The sequence below is a fragment of the Porites lutea genome, chromosome 6, assembly GCF_958299795.1.
Source record: "Porites lutea chromosome 6, jaPorLute2.1, whole genome shotgun sequence".
NCBI lineage: Eukaryota > Metazoa > Cnidaria > Anthozoa > Scleractinia > Poritidae > Porites > Porites lutea.
The window spans coordinates 25,619,122-25,637,765 of NC_133206.1; the positions used below are offsets into that span (position 1 = coordinate 25,619,122).

Genomic DNA, 18,644 nt, shown 5'->3' on the forward strand with positions numbered 1-18,644 from the left:
AGGACGATACAAGGGTTTACAGAAGGTTACAGGAGGTTACAAAGGGTTACAGGAGGTTACATGGGGTTACAAGGTGTTACAGGGGGTTACAGAGGGCTAAAATAGGTTACAGGGGTTACAAGGGGTTGCAAGAGTTTTTAAAGAGGGTTACAAAGGGTTACAGGGGGCTACATGGTGTTACAACGAGTTACAGAGTATTTTAAGAGATCACAGGTTACATGGAGTTAAAGGAGGTTACAGTGTTTTACAAGGGGTTGCAGATTGTACCAAGGGGTTACAAGGGGTTACAGAGGGTTGCAAAAGGTTACAAGAGGTTACAAGGGTTTACAAGGGGTTACAGAGGTTTACAAGGGATTAGAGGGGTTTACAAGGTGTTACAAGGGGTTACAGAGGGTTACAAGGGGTCACAGGAGGTTACCTGGGGTTACAAGAGGTTACCGGGTTTTACAAGGGGTTGCAGATTATACCAAGGGGTTACAGAGGGCTGCAAAGGGTTCCAAGAGGTTCCAGTGGGTTAAAAAGGAGGTTAGAGGGTGTTACAAGGGGTTACGGAGGGTTAAAAGGGTTTTAAGAGGTTACAAAAAGTTACAGGAGGTTATAGGGGATTACAAAGTGTTAAATAAGGTTTCGGAGGGTTGCAAGGGGTTCCAGGGGTTACAGGGGGTTAACAAGGGTTACAATGGGTTACAGGGGGTTTAAAGGGGGTACAGGGGGTTACAAATATTTAGAGAGGGTTACCAGGGGTTAGAGGAAGTTAAGGGGGGTTAAAAGGGGTTACAGGAGGTTACAAGGGGTTACAAAAGGTTACAAGGGGTTAGAGACGGTTGCAAGGGGTTAAAGAGGGTTACAGGGGGTTACAAGGGGCTACAACGGGTTATAGAAGGTAACAAAAGGTTACAGGGGGTTATAAGGGGTGACAGAGGGTTACAAGGGGTTACAGAGGGTTACAAGCGGTCACAGAGGGTTACAAGGGGTTACAGGGGTTAGAAGAACTTACAGAGAGTTTGATACAGGGAAGATACAGGGGTTTACAGGGGATTACAAAGGGGTTACATGAGGATACAGAGGGTTACAAGGGGTTCCAAGGGTTACAAGGGGTTACAGAGGGTTACAATGGGTTACATAGGGTTACAAGGGGTTACAGAGTGTTGCAAGGGCTTACAAGAGGTTACAGCTGGTTTATAGGGGTTACAGAGGATTACAAGTGGTTTCAGTGGGTTACAAAAGGTTTCAGGGGGTTACAAGAGGTTACAAAGGGATACAAGAGGTTACAGGAGGTGGCAGGGGGTGAAAGAGGGTTACAAGGGGTTACAAGGGGTTACATGGGGTTACAGGGGTTACAACAGGTTACAGAGGCTTATAAGTCGTTACAGAGGGTTTCAAGGGGTTACAGAGTGTTTCAGAGGGCTAGAAGGGGTTAGCAAAGGTTACAAGGGGTTACAGGGGCTCATTTGGGGTTAAAAAGACTTACAGGGGATCATTGGAGGTTAAAAAGAGTTTCGGGGGGTTACAAGAGGTTACATGAGTTACAAGGGGATACAGCGGATTACAAGAGGTTACAGAGGGTTACAGGGGTTTACAAGGTGTTACAAAAGATTAAAGTGGATTACAGAAGGTTAGAGGGGGTTCCAGGGGGTTACATGAGGTTACATGAAGTTACAAGAGGTTACAGGAGGTAAAAAGGGGTTTCAGAGGGAACCAGGGGGTTACAGGGGGTTTAAAGAGGTTACAGGGGGTTACAAGAGGTTTTAGAGGGAACCAAGGGGTTACAGGGGGTTACAAGGGGGTACAGAGAGTACCAAAGGGTTACAGGGGGTTAAAAGAGGTTACAGAGGGTTACATGGGGTTACAGGGGTGTCCAAGGTGTTATAAGGGGTTACAGTGGGTTACAAGGGGTACCAGGGGTTACAATTAGTTACAGAAGGTTACAATGCGTTACAGGGAGTTACAAGGGGTAACAGAAGGTTACAGGGGATTAAAAGGGGTTACAAAAGGTTTCAAAGGGGTTACAAGAGGTTAAAGAGGGTAACAAGGGGTTCCAAGGGGTTACAAGAGGTTAAAGTGGGTTACAGAGGGTTATAAGAGGTTACAGGGGGTAACAAGGGGTTACGGAGGGTACCGAAGGGTTACAGTGGGGTTACAAGTGTTTACAGAGGTTTACAAGGGGTTACAGGGATTTTCAAGGGGTTACAAGGGGTTAAAGTGGGTTACAGATTGTTAGCGAAGCTTAGAGGGGGTTCCAAGGGGTTACAGGAGGTTACGTGGGGTTACAAGAGGTTACACGGGGTAACAAGAGGTTACAGAGGGTTCCAAGGGGTTTCAAAGGGTTACAACTGCTTACATGAGGTTGCAGGGGGTAACACAGGGGTTACAAGGGATAACAAGAGATTACAAGGGGTTAGAGCGGGTTACAAGGGTTGAAGTGCTTTGCAGGGGTTAGAAGAGGTTACAGGGTGTTACAAGGGGTCACAAGGGCTGACAGGGGGTTACAAGGGGCTACAAGAGGTTACAGAGGGTTACGAAGGCTTACAGGGGTTTACAAGAGGGTTACAAGGCGTTAGAGAGTTTTACAGTGAGTTACCAGAGGTTACGAGGGGTTACAGGAGGTTACAGTGTTTAGAGGTGGTTACATAGGGTTACAGACGGTTACAACAGGTTTCAGGAAGGCACAAGGGGTTACAGAGGGTTACAAGGGGTTAAAAGGGGATACTCGGGTTTACAGAGGGTTAGAATAGGTTACAGGGGTTACAACGGGTTGCAAGGGTTTAGAGAGAGTCACAAGGGGTTACAGGAGGTTACAGGGGTTTACAGAGGGTTACAAAGGGATCGAATGGGTTACACGGGGTTACAAGGGGTTACAGGAGATTACAGGGGGTTACAAGAAGTTACAGAGGAATACAAGGGGTTACAGAGCGTTACAAGGGGTTACAGAAGGTTATATGGGGTTTAAAGAGGTTGCAAAAGATAAAAAGGGGTTACAGAAGATTACGGGGGGTTACAAGGGGTAACAGGAGGTTACATAGGGTTAAAATGGGTGAGAGGGAGATACAAGGGGTTACGTAGGGTTAAGAGGGGTTAAAGAGAGTTACAAGGGGTATTAAAAGATTAAAGGGAGTTACAAGAGCTTAGAAGGGGTTAAAAAGGATTAAAGGAGGCGACATGGGTTTAGAAGAAGTTAGAGAAGGTTACAGGGGGTTACAGGGGGATACAAGGTGTTACAGAGGGTTACAAGGGGTTACTGGGGGTTACAAGAGGTTACAGACGGTTACAGAGGGTTAAAAAGGGTTATTAGGGGTTTCAAGGGGTTAGAGAGGGTTACAAATAGTTACAGGAGGTTGCAGAGGGTTACAGAGAGTTACAAGGGGTTACAAGGGGTTAGAGGGGGTTACAGAGGGTTACAAAGGGGTTTGAATGGGTTGCACGGGGTTACAAGGGGTTACAGAGGGCTGCATGGGGTTTGAATGGGTTACAGGAGGTTACAAGAGGTTACAGGGTATTAAAGGAGGTTACACGGGGCTAAAAGGGCTTACAGGGGTTACAGCGGGTTAGAATGGGTTACAAGGCTTACAAAGGGTTACAGACGGTTACAATGGGTAACAGAGGATTATAGGGGGTTACAAGAAGTTACAAGCGCTTACAGAGAGTTGTAAGAGGTTACGCAAGATGAAGGGAATACAGGGGGTTTTAAAGGTTACAAGGGGTTACAAGGAGTTACAAAGGGTTACAGAGAGCTACCGGGGGTTACAAGGGGTTACCAAAGGTTGCAGGGGGTTAAATGGGGTTACAGTGGGTTACAAGGGGTACCATGGGTTACAATGGGTTACAGAGGGTTACAATGGGTTACAGGGAGTTTTAAGGGGGTACAGGAAGTGACAAGTACTTACAGGTGGTTAGAAGGGGTTACAGAAAGTTACAGGGGATTAAAAGGGGTTACAGAAGGTTTCATAGGGGTTACAAGAGGTTACAGAGGTTTACAAGTGGTTACAGGGGTTTTCAAGGTGTTACAAGGGGTTAAAGTGGGTTACAGATTGTTACAGAAGGTTATGGGGGGTTCCAAGGGGTTACAGGAGGTTGCATGGGGTTACAAGAGGTTACAGGGGGTAACAAGAGGTTACAGAGGCTACCAAGGGGTTACAAAGTGTTACAAGGGGTTAGAAAGGGTTGCAGGGGTTTCAAAGAAATACAGGAGTCTACAAGAGGTTACAGGGGGTTACTAAGGGTTACAGAGGGTACCAAGGGGTTACAGGTGGTTACAAGATTGGTTACAAGAGTTTGCAGGGGGTAACACGGGGGTTACAAGGGATTAAAAGAGGTTACAAGGGGTTAGAGCGGGTTACAAGGGGTTAAAGTGGGTTACAGGGGTTAGAAGAGGTTACAGGGTGTTACAAGGGGTCACAAGGGCTGACAGGTAGTTACAACGGGTTACAGGATGTTACAGGTGGTTACGAGGGCTTACAGGGGTTTACAGAGGGTTACAAGGGGTTAGAGATGGTTACAGAGAGTTATTAGAGGTTACGAGTCGTTACAGGAGGTTACAGGGGATTACAAGTGGTTACATAGGGTTACAGACGGTTAACCACTCTTAACCCCCTAAAACCTGTTGTACGGAGGGTTACAAGGGGATACGGGAGTTTACAGAGGGTTAGAAAAGGCTACAGGGGTTACAACGGGTTGCTAGGGTTTACCGAGATTTGCAAGGGGTTACAGGGGTTTACAGAGGGTTACAAGGGGTTCAAATGGCTTACACAGGGTTACAAGGGGTTACAGGAGGTCACAGGGGGTTACAAGAAGTTACAGAGAAATACAAGGGGTTACAGAGCGTTACAAGGGGTTACAGGAGGTTATATGGGGTTTAAAGAGATTGCAAAAGGTTATAAGGGGTTACAGAAGATGACGGGGGGTTACAAGGGGTTACAGGAGGTTACAGAGGGTTACAAAGGGTTACAGAGGGTTGCAAGGGGTGACATGGAGATACAAGGGGTTGCGTAGGGTTAAAGGGGGTTAAAGAGAGTTACAAGAGCTTACAAGGGGTTACAAACAGGGGTTAAAAAGAGAGGGAACCAAGAGGTTACAGGGGGTTACAAGAGGGTACAGAGGGTACAAAAGGGTTACAGGGGGTTAAAAGAGGTTACAGAGGGTTACAACGGGTTACAGGAGTCTCCAAGGTGGTAGAAGGGGTTACAGTTGGTTACAAGGGGTACCAGGGGTTACAATTGGTTACAGAGGGTTACAATGGGTTACAGGGAGTTTCAAGGGGGTACAGGAAGTGACAAGTACTTACACGGGGTTACAAGTGGTTACAGAAGGTTAAAGGGGATTAAAACGGGTTACAAAAGGTTTCAAAGGGGTTACAAGAGATTACAGAGAGTAAGAAGGGGTTACAGGGGGTTACAAATGGTTACAAAGGGTTACAAGAGGTTACAGGGGGTAACAAGGGGTTACAGAGGGTACCGAAAGGTTACAGGGGGTGACAATTGTTTACACGGGTTTACAAGGGGTTATTGGGGTTTTCAAGGTGTTACAAGGGGTTAAAGTGGGTTACAGATTGTTACAGAAGATTAGAGGGGGTTCCAAGGGATTACAGAAGGTTACATGGGGTTACACGAGGTTACAGGGGGTAAGAAGAGGTAACAGAGGGTACCAAGGGGTTACAAAGTGTTACAACGGGTTACAAGGGGTGACAGGGAGATACAAGGGGTTACGTAGAGTTAAAGGGGGTTAAAGAGAGTTACAAGAGGTTTCAAGGGATTTAAGGGAGTTACAAGAGCTTACAAGGGGTTACAAAGGGTTAAAGGAGGTTAAATGGGTTTACAAGAAGTTAGAGAGGGTTACAGGGGGTTACAGGGGGATACAAGGTTTTTGAGAGGGTTACAAGAGGTTACTTGGGGTTACAAGAGGTTACATAGGGTTACAGAGGGTTAAAAAGGGTTACAGAGGGTTACAAAGGGTTATTGGGGGTTTCAAGGGGTTAGAGAGGATTACAAGTAGTTACAGGTGGTTGCAAGGGGTTACAGGAAGTTACAAGGGGTTACAAGGGGTTACAGTGGGTTACAGAGAGATAGAACAGGTGACAAGGGTTACAATAGGTTACAAGAGTTTACAGGGGGTTTACAGACGGATACAAAGGGGTTTGGATGGGTTGCAGGGGGTTACAAGGGGTTACAGAGGGTTGCATGGGGTTTGAATGGGTTACAGGGGGTTACAAGAGGTTACAGGGTATTAAAAGGGGTTACACGGGGCTAAAAGGGCTTACAGGGAGTTGAAGAGGGTTAGAAAGAGTTACAGGGCTTACAAGGGGTTACAGAGGGTTACAAGGGGTTACAGAGGTTTAATGGGAGTTACAAGGGGTTACAAGCGGTTACAGGGGTTAAAAGAGGTTACAGAGGGTTACAAGGGGTTTTAAGAGGTTACAGGGGGTTAAAAGGGGTTACAAGGGGTTACAAAGGGTTACCGGGGGTTATAGAGGGTTACAAGGGGTTATGGTGGGTTACCACGGGTTACAGAGGGTTACAAGGGGTTAAAGGAGGTTACATGGGGTTACAAGGCGTTACAGGAGGTTAAAAGGGGTGACAAGGGGTTACAAGGGGTTACAAAGGATTAGCAGGGGTTACAGAGGGTTAATGGGGGTTACAAGAGGTTACAGAGATTAAAAGGGGTAACAGAAGGTTAGAATAGGTTACATTTGGTGACAAGAGGTTACAGAGGGTTACCAAGGGGTACAGAGGGGTACAAGGCGTTAGGGGGGGTTACAAGGGGTTACAGTAGGTTACTTGGGGTTACAAGAGCATATAGGGGGTTACAAGGGGTTACAAAGGGTTACAACGGGTTACATAGGGTAACAAGGGGTTGCAGAGGGTTACATGGGGTTACAGAGGGTTACAAAGCCTTAGAGGGGTTTACAAGTGGTTAGAGCGGGTTGCAACGGGTAACAGGGTGTTACAGGGGTTACAAGAGGTTACACGGGGTTACAAGGTGTCACAAGGGCTGACAGTGTTTTACAAGGGGATAATTGAGGTTACAGGGGGTTACGAGGGGTTACGAGAGGTTACATGGGGATTCAAAAAGTTACAGGGGGTAGCAAGGGGTTACGGACGGTTACAAGGGGTTACAGGGGGTTAATAGAGGTTACAGAGGGTTACAATAGGTTACAAGAGTTACACAGGGTTTCAAGAGGTTACAGGAAGTTACAGGAGGTTACAAGGGGTTACAGGAGGTTGCATGGGATTACAAGAGGTTACAGAGAGTTACAAGGTGGTGCGAGGGGTTACAAGGGGTTAAAGATTTTTACAAGTGGTTACAGGGTTTTACAAGGGGTTACAAGAGGTTACTGGGGGTTACAAGAGGTTAGAGAGGGTTAGGTGTGTTACAAGGGCTTACAGGTGGTATAAGGGGTTATCAGGACGTTACAGAGTGTTACAAGGGGTTACAGAGCGTTGCAAAGGGTTACAAGAGGTTACAAGTGTTTACAAGGGGTTACATGGGGTTACAGAAGGTTACAAGTGGTTCTAGGGGTTAAAAGACGTTACAGAGGGTTACAATGGGTTACATTATGTTAAAAGGGGTTACAAGTACTTAGAGGGGGTTACAAGGGGTTACAGAGGGTTACAAGAGGTTACTAGGGGTTGCAACGGGTTACAGAAGGTTACGATGGATTAAAAAGGGTTACAGAAGGGTTTATAGGGTTACAAGAGGTTGCAGAGGTTAACAAGGGGTTACAGGGGGTTAATAGAGGTTACAGAGGGTTACAATAGGTTACAGGGGTTACAATGGGTTACAAGGGTTTACAGAGAATTACAAGGGGTTACCGAAGATTACAGAGGGTTACAAGGGGTTACAAGATGTTACATCGGGTTACAAGACGTTACAGGGGGTTACACGGGGTTACAGAGGGTTACATTGGGTTTTAGAGGGTTACGAGGGGTTACAAGAGATTACTGGGTGTTACAAGGGGTTACAGGAGGTTACAGGGCGTTACAAGTGGTTACATTGGGTTACAGAGGGTAACAAGGGCTTACAGAAGGTAACAAGGGGTTACAGCGGCTTACAAGGGTTGACAGGGGTTTACTGCGGGTTGCAAGAGGTTACAGAGTATTAGAAGGGGTTGCAAGGGCTTATAGGGGTTTATAAGGGGTTACAGGAGGTTAGAGGGTGTTACAAGGGGTTACAGAGGGTTAAAAGGGTTTTAAGAGGTTACAAAAAGTTACAGGAGGTTATAGGGGATTACAAAGTGTTAAATAAGGTTTCGGAGGGTTGCAAGGGGTTCCAGGGGTTACAGAGGGTTACAATGGGTTACAGGGGGTTACAAGGGGTTACAAGTACTTTCAGGGGGTTACAAGGCCTTACAGGAAGTTACCGGGGGTTACAAGAAGTTACATCGCTTTAAAATTGGGTTCAGAGGGTTACAAGGGGTTAAAGGAGGTTACGGGGGGTTTCAAGGGCTTACGGAAGGTTAGAGAGGGTTACAAGGGATTACAGGAGGTTAGGTGGGTTAAAAGGGGTTCCAGGGATTACAAGGGACCACAGAAGGTTAGAGGGGGTTACAATGGGTTGCTTGCTTGCTTGCTTGCTTGCTTATTTCGAGCGAACTCGAACTCCATTAACTAGCTTCATCCATTCCTTCCGGTTTTCCATGATGTTCTTCAGTTCAGCTATGCTCAAACCAGTATCATTTTGCAGCTGGTCTACGTATGTTAATGCTGGTCTTCCTCTCTTTCTTGCGCCGTGCTTTGGTTCCCAGAGTAGTAAATCACTTATCACCTCATCCTTTTTTCTCCAACAGTGTCCTATAAACCGCAGCCTCCTGATCATCAGTGTATCTGTAATCTTAGGAAGATTGCCGTACAGTTCTTTGTTGGTTTTATGCTCCTTCCAGGAAACTCCAAGAACTGCTCTGAGCATTCTTGTGTACGTACCATCTAGTCTATTCATCATCTTTCCAGTCATCGTCCAGCATTCAGCACCATAAAGCAGTACACTTTCAACTGTGGCCCGAAAGAAACCTATTTTGAGATGATTTTTAGGTTTGATTTCCACACTTTCATCATTTTGTTGAGTGCACTCCAAGCGTGTCCAATTCTTATATTCATGTCCTTTTCACCGGATTGTATCCACGAACCAAGGTATTTGAAGTTATCTACTTGCTTCAATTTGTTCCCTGCCAGTGTGACAAGATCACCTACAGGTTGATTGTACAGCATGTATTCCGTTTTCTTGTAGTTAACATGCAGACCCACTGTTTTCGCAGCAACCTCCAGTCTTAATAAGAGAAGTTGTGCCTCTTCAAGATAGTCAGAAATTAGGGCAAGATCATCCGCGAAATCAGTGTCGGTGATGTATGTTGCTACATGACGGGAGCTCTGCCGTGGTGTAAGAGTGAACCCAGTGTGTGTTTCTCTAGTAGCTTCTCTAAGGGCATAATCCAAGGCTATGATAAATAGGAAAGGTGCGAGTGTGTCTCCTTGCAGAACTCTCGCAAGAATTTAAACAACCCATTTACAATGGGTTACAGGAGGTTATATGGGGCTTAAAGAGGTTACAGGACGATACAAGGGTTTACAGAAGGTTACAGGAGGTTACAAAGGGTTACAGGACGTTACATGGGGTTACAAGGTGTTACAGGGGGTTACAGAGGGCTAAAATAGGTTACAGGGGTTACAAGGGGTTGCAAAAGTTTTTAAGAGGGTTACAAAGGGTTACAGGGGGCTACATGGTCTTACAACGAGTTACAGAGTATTTTAAGAGGTCACAGGAGGTTACATGGAGTTACAAGAGGTTACAGTGTTTTACAAGGGGTTGCAGACTGTACCAAGGGTTTACAAGGGGTTACAGAGGCTTACAAGGGATTAGAGGGGTTTACAAGGTGTTACAAGGGGTTACAGAGGGTTACAAGGGGTCACAGGAGGTTACCTGGGGTTACAAGAGGTTACAGGGTTTTACAAGGGGTTGCAGATTATACCAAGGGGTTACAGAGGGCTGCAAAGGGTTCCAAGAGGTTCCAGTGGGTTAAAAAGGGTTCCAGGGGTTACAAGGGGTTACCGAGGGTTACAATGGGTTACAGGGGGTTTCAAGGGGATACAGAGGGTTACATTGGGTTTTAGAGGGTTACAAGGGGTTACAAGAGGTTACTGGGTGTTACAAGGGGTTACAGGATGTTACAGGGGGTTACAAGTGGTTACATTGGGTTACAGAGGGTAACAAGGGCTTACAGAGGGTAACAAGGGGTTACAGCGGCTTACAAGGGTTGACAGGGGTTTACTGCGGGTTGCAGAGTATTAGAAGGGGTTGCAAGGGCTTAAAGGGGTTTATAAGGGGTTACAGGAGGTTAGAGGGTGTTACAAGGGGTTACAGAGGGTTAAAAGGGTTTTAAGAGGTTACAAAAAGTTACAGGAGGTTATAGGGGATTACAAAGTGTTAAATAAGGTTTCAGAGGGTTGCAAGGGGTTCCAGGGCTTACAGAGGGTTACAATGGGTTACAGGGGGTTACAAGGGGTTACAAGTACTTTCTGGGGGTTACAAGGCCTTACAGGAAGTTACCGGGGGTTACAAGAGGTTACAGGGGGTTACAATTGGGTGCAGAGGGTTACAAGGCGTTAAAGGGGGTTACAAGGGGTTACAAGGGGTTACAGGAGGTTAGAAGAACTTACAGAGAGTTTGATACAGGGAAGATACAGGGGTTTACAGGGGATTACAAAGGGGTTACATGAGGATACAGAGGGTTACAAGGGGTTCCAAGGGTTACAAGGGGTTACAGAGGGTTACAATGGGTTACATAGGGTTACAAGGGGTTACAGAGTGCTGCAAGGGCTTACGAGAGGTTACAGCTGATTAATAGGGGTTACAGAGGATTACAAGTGGTTTCAGGGGGTTACGAAAGGTTTCAGGGGGTTACAAGGGGTTACAAAGGGATACAAGGGGTTACAGGAGGTTGCAGGGGGTAACAGAGGGTTACAAGAGGTTTCAAGGGGTTTGGGAGGTTACAAGAGGTCACAGGGGGTTAAAAGGGGTTACACAGGGTACCAAAGGGTTACAGGGGGTTAAAAGGGGTTACAGGGGTGTCCAAAGTGTTACAAGGGGTTACAGTGGGTTACAAGGGATACCAGGGGTTACAAGTGGTTACAGAGGGTTACAATGGGTTACAGGGAGTTTCAAGGGGTACAGGAAGTTACAAGTACTTACAGAGGGTTAAAAAGGGTACAATAAGTTACAGGGGATTACTTTGGGTTATAGGAGGTTACAAGGGGTTACAAGGGGTTTCATGGGGTTACAAGAGGTTACCGAGGGTAACAAGGGGTTACAGTGGGTTACAAGGGACTACAGAAGGTTCCAGGGGGCTATAAGGAGTTACGGGAGGTTGCATGAGGTTTAAAGAGATTACGGGCGGTTACAAGGGGTTACATGGGGTTACAGGGGTCACAACAGGTTACAGAGAGTTATAAGCCGTTACAGAGGGTTTCAAGGGGTTACAGAGTGTTACAGAGGGCTAGAAGGGGTTAGCAAAGTTAAAAAGGGTTACAAGGGGTTACAGGGGCTCATTTGGAGTTAAAAAGACTTACAGGGGATCATTGGAGGTTAAAAAGAGTTTTGGGGGGTTACAAGAGGTTACAGGAGTTACCAGGGGATAAAGGGGATTACAAGAGGTTACAGAGGGTTACAGGGGTTTACAAGGTGTTACAAGGGATTAAAGTGGGTTACAGAAGGTTAGAGGGGGTTCCAAGGGGTTACATGAGGTTACATGAAGTTACAAGAGGTTACAGGAGGTAAAAAGGGGTTTCAGAGGGAACCAGGCGGTTACAGGGGGTTTAAAGAGGTTACAGGGGGTTACAAGAGGTTTTAGAGGGAACCAAGGGGTTACAGGGGGTTACAAGGGGGTACAGAGGGTTACATGGGGTTACAGGGGTGTCCAAGGAGTTACAATGGGTTACAGTGGGTTACAAGGGGTACCAGGGGTTACAAGGAGTTACAGAAGGTTACAATACGTTACAGGGAGTTACAAGGGGTTACAGAAGGTTACAGGGGATTAAAAGAGGTTACAAAAGGTTTCAAAGGGGTTACAAGAGGTTAAAGAGGGTAACAAGGGGTTCCAAGGGGTTACAAGAGGTTAAAGTGGGTTACAGAGGGTTATAAGAGGTTACAGGGGGTAACAAGGGGTTACGGAGGGTACCGAAGGGTTACAGGGGGGTTACAAGTGTTTACAGAGGTTTACAAGGGGTTACAGGGATTTTCAAGGTGTTACAAGGGGTTAAAGTGGGTTACAGATTGTTAGCGAAGCTTAGAGGAAGTTCCAAGGGGTTACAGGAGGTTACATGGGGTTACAAGAGGTTACACGGGGTAACAAGAGGTTACAGAGGGTTCCAAGGGGTTTCAAAGGGTTAAAACTGGTTACATGAGGTTGCAAGGGGTAACACAGGGGTTACAAGGGATAACAAGAGGTTACAAGGGGTTAGAGCGGGTTACAAGGGTTAAAGTGGGTTACAGGGGTTAGAAGAGGTTACAGGGTGTTACAAGGGGTCACAAGGGCTGACAGGGGGTTACAAGGGGCTACAAGAGGTTACAGAGGGTTACGAAGGCTTACAGGGGTTTACCAGAGGGTTACAAGGGGTTAGAGAGTTTTACAGAGAGTTACAAGAGGTTACGAGGGGTTACAGGAGGTTGCAGGGTTTACAAGTGGTTACATAGGGTTACAGACGCTTACAACAGGTTTCAGGAAGTCACAAGGGGTTACAGAGGGTTACAAGGGGTTACAAGGGGTTACAAGGGGATACTCGGGTTTACAGAGGGTTAGAATAGGTTACAGGGGTTACAACGGGTTGCAAGGGTTTAGAGAGAGTCACAAGGGGTTACAGGAGGTTACAGGGGTTTACAGAGGGTTGCAAAGGGATCGAATGGGTTACACGGGGTTACAAGGGGTTACAGGAGATTACAGGGGGTTACAAGAAGTTACAGAGGAATACAAGGGGTTACAGAGCGTTACAAGGGGTTACAGAAGGTTATATGGGGTTTAAAGAGGTTGCAAAAGATAAAAAGGGGTTACAGATGATTACGGGGGGTTACAAGGGGTTACGGTGGGTTACAGAGAGATAGAACAGGTGACAGGGGTTACAACAGGTTACAAGAGTTTACAGAGGGTTACAAGGGGTTAAAGGGGGTTACGGAGGGTTACAGAGGGTTACAAATGGGTTTGAATTGGTTGCAGGGGGTTACAAGGGGTTACAGAGGGCTGCATGGGGTTTGAATGGGTTACAGGGGGTTACAAGAGGTTGCAGGGTATTAAAGGAGGTTACACGGGGCTAAAAGGGCTTACAGGGGGTTACAGAGGGTTAGAATGGGTTACAAGGCTTACAAAGGGTTACAGACGGTTACAAGGGGTAACAGAGGATTATAGGGGGTTACAAGAAGTTACAAGCGCTTACAGAGAGTTGCAAGAGGCTACGCAAGATGAAGGGAATACAGGGGGTTTTAAAGGTTACAAGGGGTAACAAAGAGTTACAAAGGGTTACAGAGGGTTACTGGGGGTTACAAGGGGTTACCAAAGGTTGCAGGGGGTTAAATGGGGTTACAGGGGGTTACAAGCGGTCACAGAGAGTAACAAGGGGTTACGTGGCGTTGCAAGGAATTACAGAGGGTTACAAGGGGTTACAAAAGGTTGCAGGGGGTTACAAGAGGGGTTCTAGGGGGTTACCAAGGGTTAAAGAAGGTTACACGGTTTTACAAGGGGTTACAAGAGGTCACATGGGGTTAAAAGGGGCTACAGAAGGTCACAGGAGATTAAAAGGGGTTACGGGGGGTTACAAGTGGTTAAAGAGGGTTACAACGGGTTAAACGGGGTTACAAGGGGTAAAAGGCGGTTATAAGAGGTTACATAGGGTTACAAGGGGTTACAGTGCGTTGCAAGGGGTTAAAGGGGGTTACAAGAGGTTACCGAGTGTTAGAAGGGGTTACACTGAGTTACAGGGATTAATAGGAGTTACAAGGGGGTACAAGAGGTTACAGAGGTTAAAAGGGGTTACAGAGGTTTACAAGGGGTTACAAGAGGTTAAAGGGGGTTAAAAGAGGTTACAAGAGGTTACAAAGGGTTGAAAAGGGTTACTAGTGGTTATAGAGGGTTACAAGGGGTTACGGCGGGTTACCAGGGGTTACAGAGGGTTACTGGGGGTTACAAGAGGTTACAGAGGTTAAAAGGGGTAACAGAGGGTTAGTAGGGGTTTTAGGGGTTAGAGAAAGGTCACATGGGGTTACAGGGTGTTACAAGGGGTTACAATAGGTTACATTTGGTTACAAGAGGTTACAGAGAGTTACAAGAGGTTACAGAGGTTTACAAGCTGATAGAAGGGGTTAAGGTGGGTTACAACGGGTTACAGAAGATTAAAGAAGGTTACAAGGGGTTAGAGGAGGTTACATGGGGTGACAATAGGTTACAGGGGTTACAAGGGGTTACAAGGGCTTACCAGGGTTTCTAAGTGGTTACAGGAGGTTACAGGATGTTACAAGGGGTTAAGGAGGGTTGCAAAGGGTTACAAGAGGTTGCAAGGGGTTACAGGAGGTTAGAGAGGATTACAATGGGTTACATGGGGTTACAGACGGTTGCAAGGGGTTTCAAGGAGTTTTAGGGGAGAAAATACAATCGGTTACAGACGCTTACAAGGGATTATAGAGGGTTATAGGGGGTTACCGAGGGTTACAGTGGGCTACAAGTGGTTACAAGAGATTTCAGGGGGTTACAACGGGTTACATGGGTTTAAAAGCGGTCACAGAGAATAAAAGGTGTTACGGGGGGTTACAAGGGGTTACAGAGGGTTACAGAAGGTTACACGAGTTTACAAGGGGTTACAGGAGGTTACATGGGGTTAAAAGAGGTTAAAGGGGTTTACAAGGGGCTACAGAAGGTTACAGCGGATTAAAAGGGGTTACAGGAGGTTTCATGAGGTTAAGGGAGGTTACTGGGGGTTACAAGGGGTTAAAGGGGGTTACAAGGGGTTACAGGAGGTTATAAGACGTTACATAGGGTTTCAAGGGGTTACAGAGGGTCACAAGGGGTTACAGGGAGTTACAGGGGGTTACAAGAGGTTACAGGGGGTTACAGGGGTTTACAAGGGCTTTCGAGGAATTACAGCGGGTTAGAATTAGTTACAGTGGTTACAGGGGGGTACAGAGGGTTACAAGGGGTTACATGGGGATACTAGGGGCTACAAGAGGTTACGGGGGTTACAAGGGGTTACAGAGGGGTACAAGGCGTTAGAGGGGGTTACAAGGGGTTACAGTAGGATACTTGGGGTTACAAGAGGTTACAGGGGGTTACAAGGGGTTACGGAGGGTTACAATTGGTTACAGGAGGTTGCAGGGTGTAACAAGGGTTACGGGTGTTGCACGAGGTTACGAAGGGTTACCAGGGGTTACAGAGGGCCAAAAGGAGTTACAAGTGGTTACTAGGGGTTACAGGGGGTTACAAGGGGTTTAAGGGGTTACAAGAGGTTACGGGGGTTACAAGGAGTTACAGGGAGGTGACAGGGGATTACAAGGGGTTACAGGTGGTTACAGGGGGTTTTTTGCAAGCCGTTTTTCTTACCCACGACATTTACCCACACCCAAACCCACGGCGCCCACCCAGGACCCACGACATTTAGCTACACTCTATAGAAAGTTACACGGGATTACAATGAGTTACAGGAGCTTATGTGGTGTTACAAGAGGTTACAGGGGGTTACAAGGGGTTACAGAAGGTAACAGGGGATTAAAAGGGGTTACTGAACGTTTCATGGGGTTACAACAGGTAGCAGGGGGTTACAAAGGGTCAAAAGGGCTTACACGGTTTTACAAGGGGATTACAAGAGGTTACAGAAGGTTAAAAGGGGTTTCAGGGGGCTAATAGTGGTTACAGAGGGTTACAAAGGGTCACCAGAGGTTAAAAGGGGTTACAGGAGGTTACAAGGGGTTACAAGATTTTGCAGGGGGTTACAAGGGGTAACGGGGGGTTAAAAGCGGTCACATAGGATTACAAGGGGTTACGGGGGGTTACAAGGGGTTACAGAGGGTTACAGGGGGTTAAAAGGGGTTACAGGAGATAACAGGAGGTTACAAGGGCTTACAGAGGGTTGCAAGGGGTTACAGAGGGTTAATAGGGGTTAGAGAGGGTTACTGAGAGTTATTAGAGGTTACGAGGGCTTACAGGAGGTTACCAAAGATGACAAGGGAATACATAGGGTTACAGACGGTTACAACAGGTTTCAGCGGGTTACAAGGGGTTACTGAGGGTTACAAGGGGTTACAAGGGGATACGGGGGGTTACAGACGGTTAGATTAGGTTACAGGGAATACAATGCGTTGCAAGGGTTTACAGAGAGTTACAAGGGTTACAGGGGGATGCAAGTGTTTAAGGAGGGTTACAAGGGGTTCGAATGGGTTACACGGGGTTACAAGGGGTTACAGGATGTTACAGGGGGTTACAAGAAGTTACAGAGGAATACAAGGGGTTACAGAGTGTTACAAGGGTTTACAGGAGATTATATGGGGTTCAAAGAGGTTGCAAAAGGTTACAAGGGGTTACAGAAGATTACGGGGGGTTACAAGGGGTTACAGGAGGTTACAGAGGGTTACAAGGGGTTTCAAGGGATTAAAGGGAGTTACAAGAGCTTACAAGGGGTTACAAAGGGTTAAAGGAGGTTACATGGGGTTACAAGGGGTTACAGGAGGTTACAGCAGGTTACAAGGGGTTACAGAGGGTTACAAGGGGTTACAGAGGGTTACAAGGGGTGACAGGGGGTTACAAAGGGTTACAGAGGGTTAAGGGGGGTTACAGAGAGTTACAAGGGGTTTCAAGGGGTTAAAGGGGGTTAAAAGAGCTGAAAAGGGGTTACAAAGGATTAAAGGGGGTTACATGGATTTACAAGACGTTTACAAGAGGTTACTGGCGGCTACAAGAGGTTACAGAGGGTTACAGGGGGTTACAGGGGGATACAAGCGGTTACAGAGGGTAACAATTCGTTACGTAGGGTTACAACGGGTTACAGAGGGTTACAGGGGGTTAAAAGGGGTTACAGGATGTTACAAGTGGTTACAGGAGGTTACAGGGGATTACAAGGGGTTATATAGGGTTACAGAGGAATACAAGGGGTTACAGTGGGTTACAAGCAGTTACGGGAGGTTGCATGAGGTTAAAGAGATTACAGGAGGTTACAAGGGGTTACAGAAGGTTTTAGGGGGTTACAAGGGGTTAGGAGAGGTTACATAGGGTTACAAGGGGTTACAGAGGGTTATAAGTGGTTAGAGGAGGTTGCAGGGGGTTGCAAGGGCTTTAGGGGGTTACGAGAGGTTACAGGGGGTTACAACGGGTTACAAAGAGTTACAAGGGGTTACAAGAGGTTACAGGAGGTTAATGGGGTTGCAGGGGGTTACAGAGGTTACAAGAGGTTAAAGGGGGTTACTAAAGGTCAGAAGGGCTTACAAGTTGTTTCAAGGGGTTACATGGGTTTAAAGGGGTTACAAACAGTAACAGGGGGTTACAAGAGGATACAAGGTTTTACAGAGGGTTACAGAGGGTTACAATAGGTTGCAGGGGTTACAAGGGTTTACAGAGGGTTACAGAGCCTTACAAGGAGTACATAGGGTTACAGAGTGTTATAACGGGTTTTAATCGGTTTCCCGGGGTTACAAGAGGTTACATCGGGTTACAAGTTGTTACAGAGGGTAGTAAGGGGTTACAGGGGATTACAAGGGGTTATAGAGTCTTACATGGAATTAAAGAGAGTTACAACTGCTTGCAGGGGTTTACAAGGTGTTACAAGGGGTTACAGAGGGTTACAAGATGTTACAAGAGGTTACTGGGGGTTACAAGGGGTCACAGGAGGTTATATGGGGTTACAAGAGGTTAGAGGGTGTTACAAAAGGTTGAAGAGGGTACCAAGGGGTTACATGGGGTTACAGGGGTTTTTTTTTTGCAACACGTTTTTCTTACCCACGACATTTACCCACACCCAAACCTCAGGACCCACACACATTTACATTACAGGGGTTACAATGTGTTGCAAGGGTTTACTGCGAGTTACAAGGGGTTACAAGGGGATACAGGGGTTTACAGAGGGTTACAAGGAGTTCGAATGGGTTACACGGGGTTACAAGGGGTAAGAGGAGTTTACAGGGGGTTAAGAGAAGTTACAGAGGAATACAAGGGGTTACAGAGTGTTACAAGGGTTTACAGGAGATTATGTGGGGTTCAAAGAGGTTGCAAAAGGTTACAAGGGGTTACAGAAGATTACGGGGGGTTACAAGGGGTTACAGGAGGTTACAGAGGGTTACAATGGGTGACAGGGAGATACAAGGGGTTACGTAGGGTTAAGGTTGGTTAAAGAGAGTTACAAGGGGTTTCAAGGGATTAAAGGGAGTTACAAGAGCTTACAAGGGGTTACAAAGGGTTAAAGGAGGTTACATGGGGTTACAAGGGGTTACAGGAGGTTACAGCAGGTTACAAGGGGTTACAGAGGGTTACAAGGGGTTACAGAGGGTTACAAGGGGTGACAGGGGGTTACAAAGGGTTACAGAGGGCTAAGGGGGGTTACAGAGAGTTACAAGGGGTTTCAAGGGGTTAAAGGGGGTTAAAAGAGCTGAAAAGGGGTACAAAGGATTAAAGGGGGTTACATGGATTTACAAGACGT

At 46.6% G+C, this 18,644-nt stretch overlaps 1 protein-coding gene across 1 annotated transcript; it reads right to left on the reverse strand.

The window, feature by feature from the left end:
- Positions 1–8,571: 8,571 nt before the first annotated feature.
- LOC140942073 (uncharacterized) lies at positions 8,572–8,943 on the reverse strand. Its single transcript, XM_073391053.1, has one exon. It carries the CDS (start codon positions 8,941–8,943, stop codon positions 8,572–8,574), a length of 372 nt encoding a protein of 123 aa, XP_073247154.1.
- Positions 8,944–18,644: the final 9,701 nt, after the last annotated feature.

Coding starts and splice junctions, on each gene's coding strand:
- LOC140942073 (XM_073391053.1), bottom strand. CDS start 8,943: ATGACTGGAAAGATGATGAATAGACTAGATGGTACGTACACAAGAATG.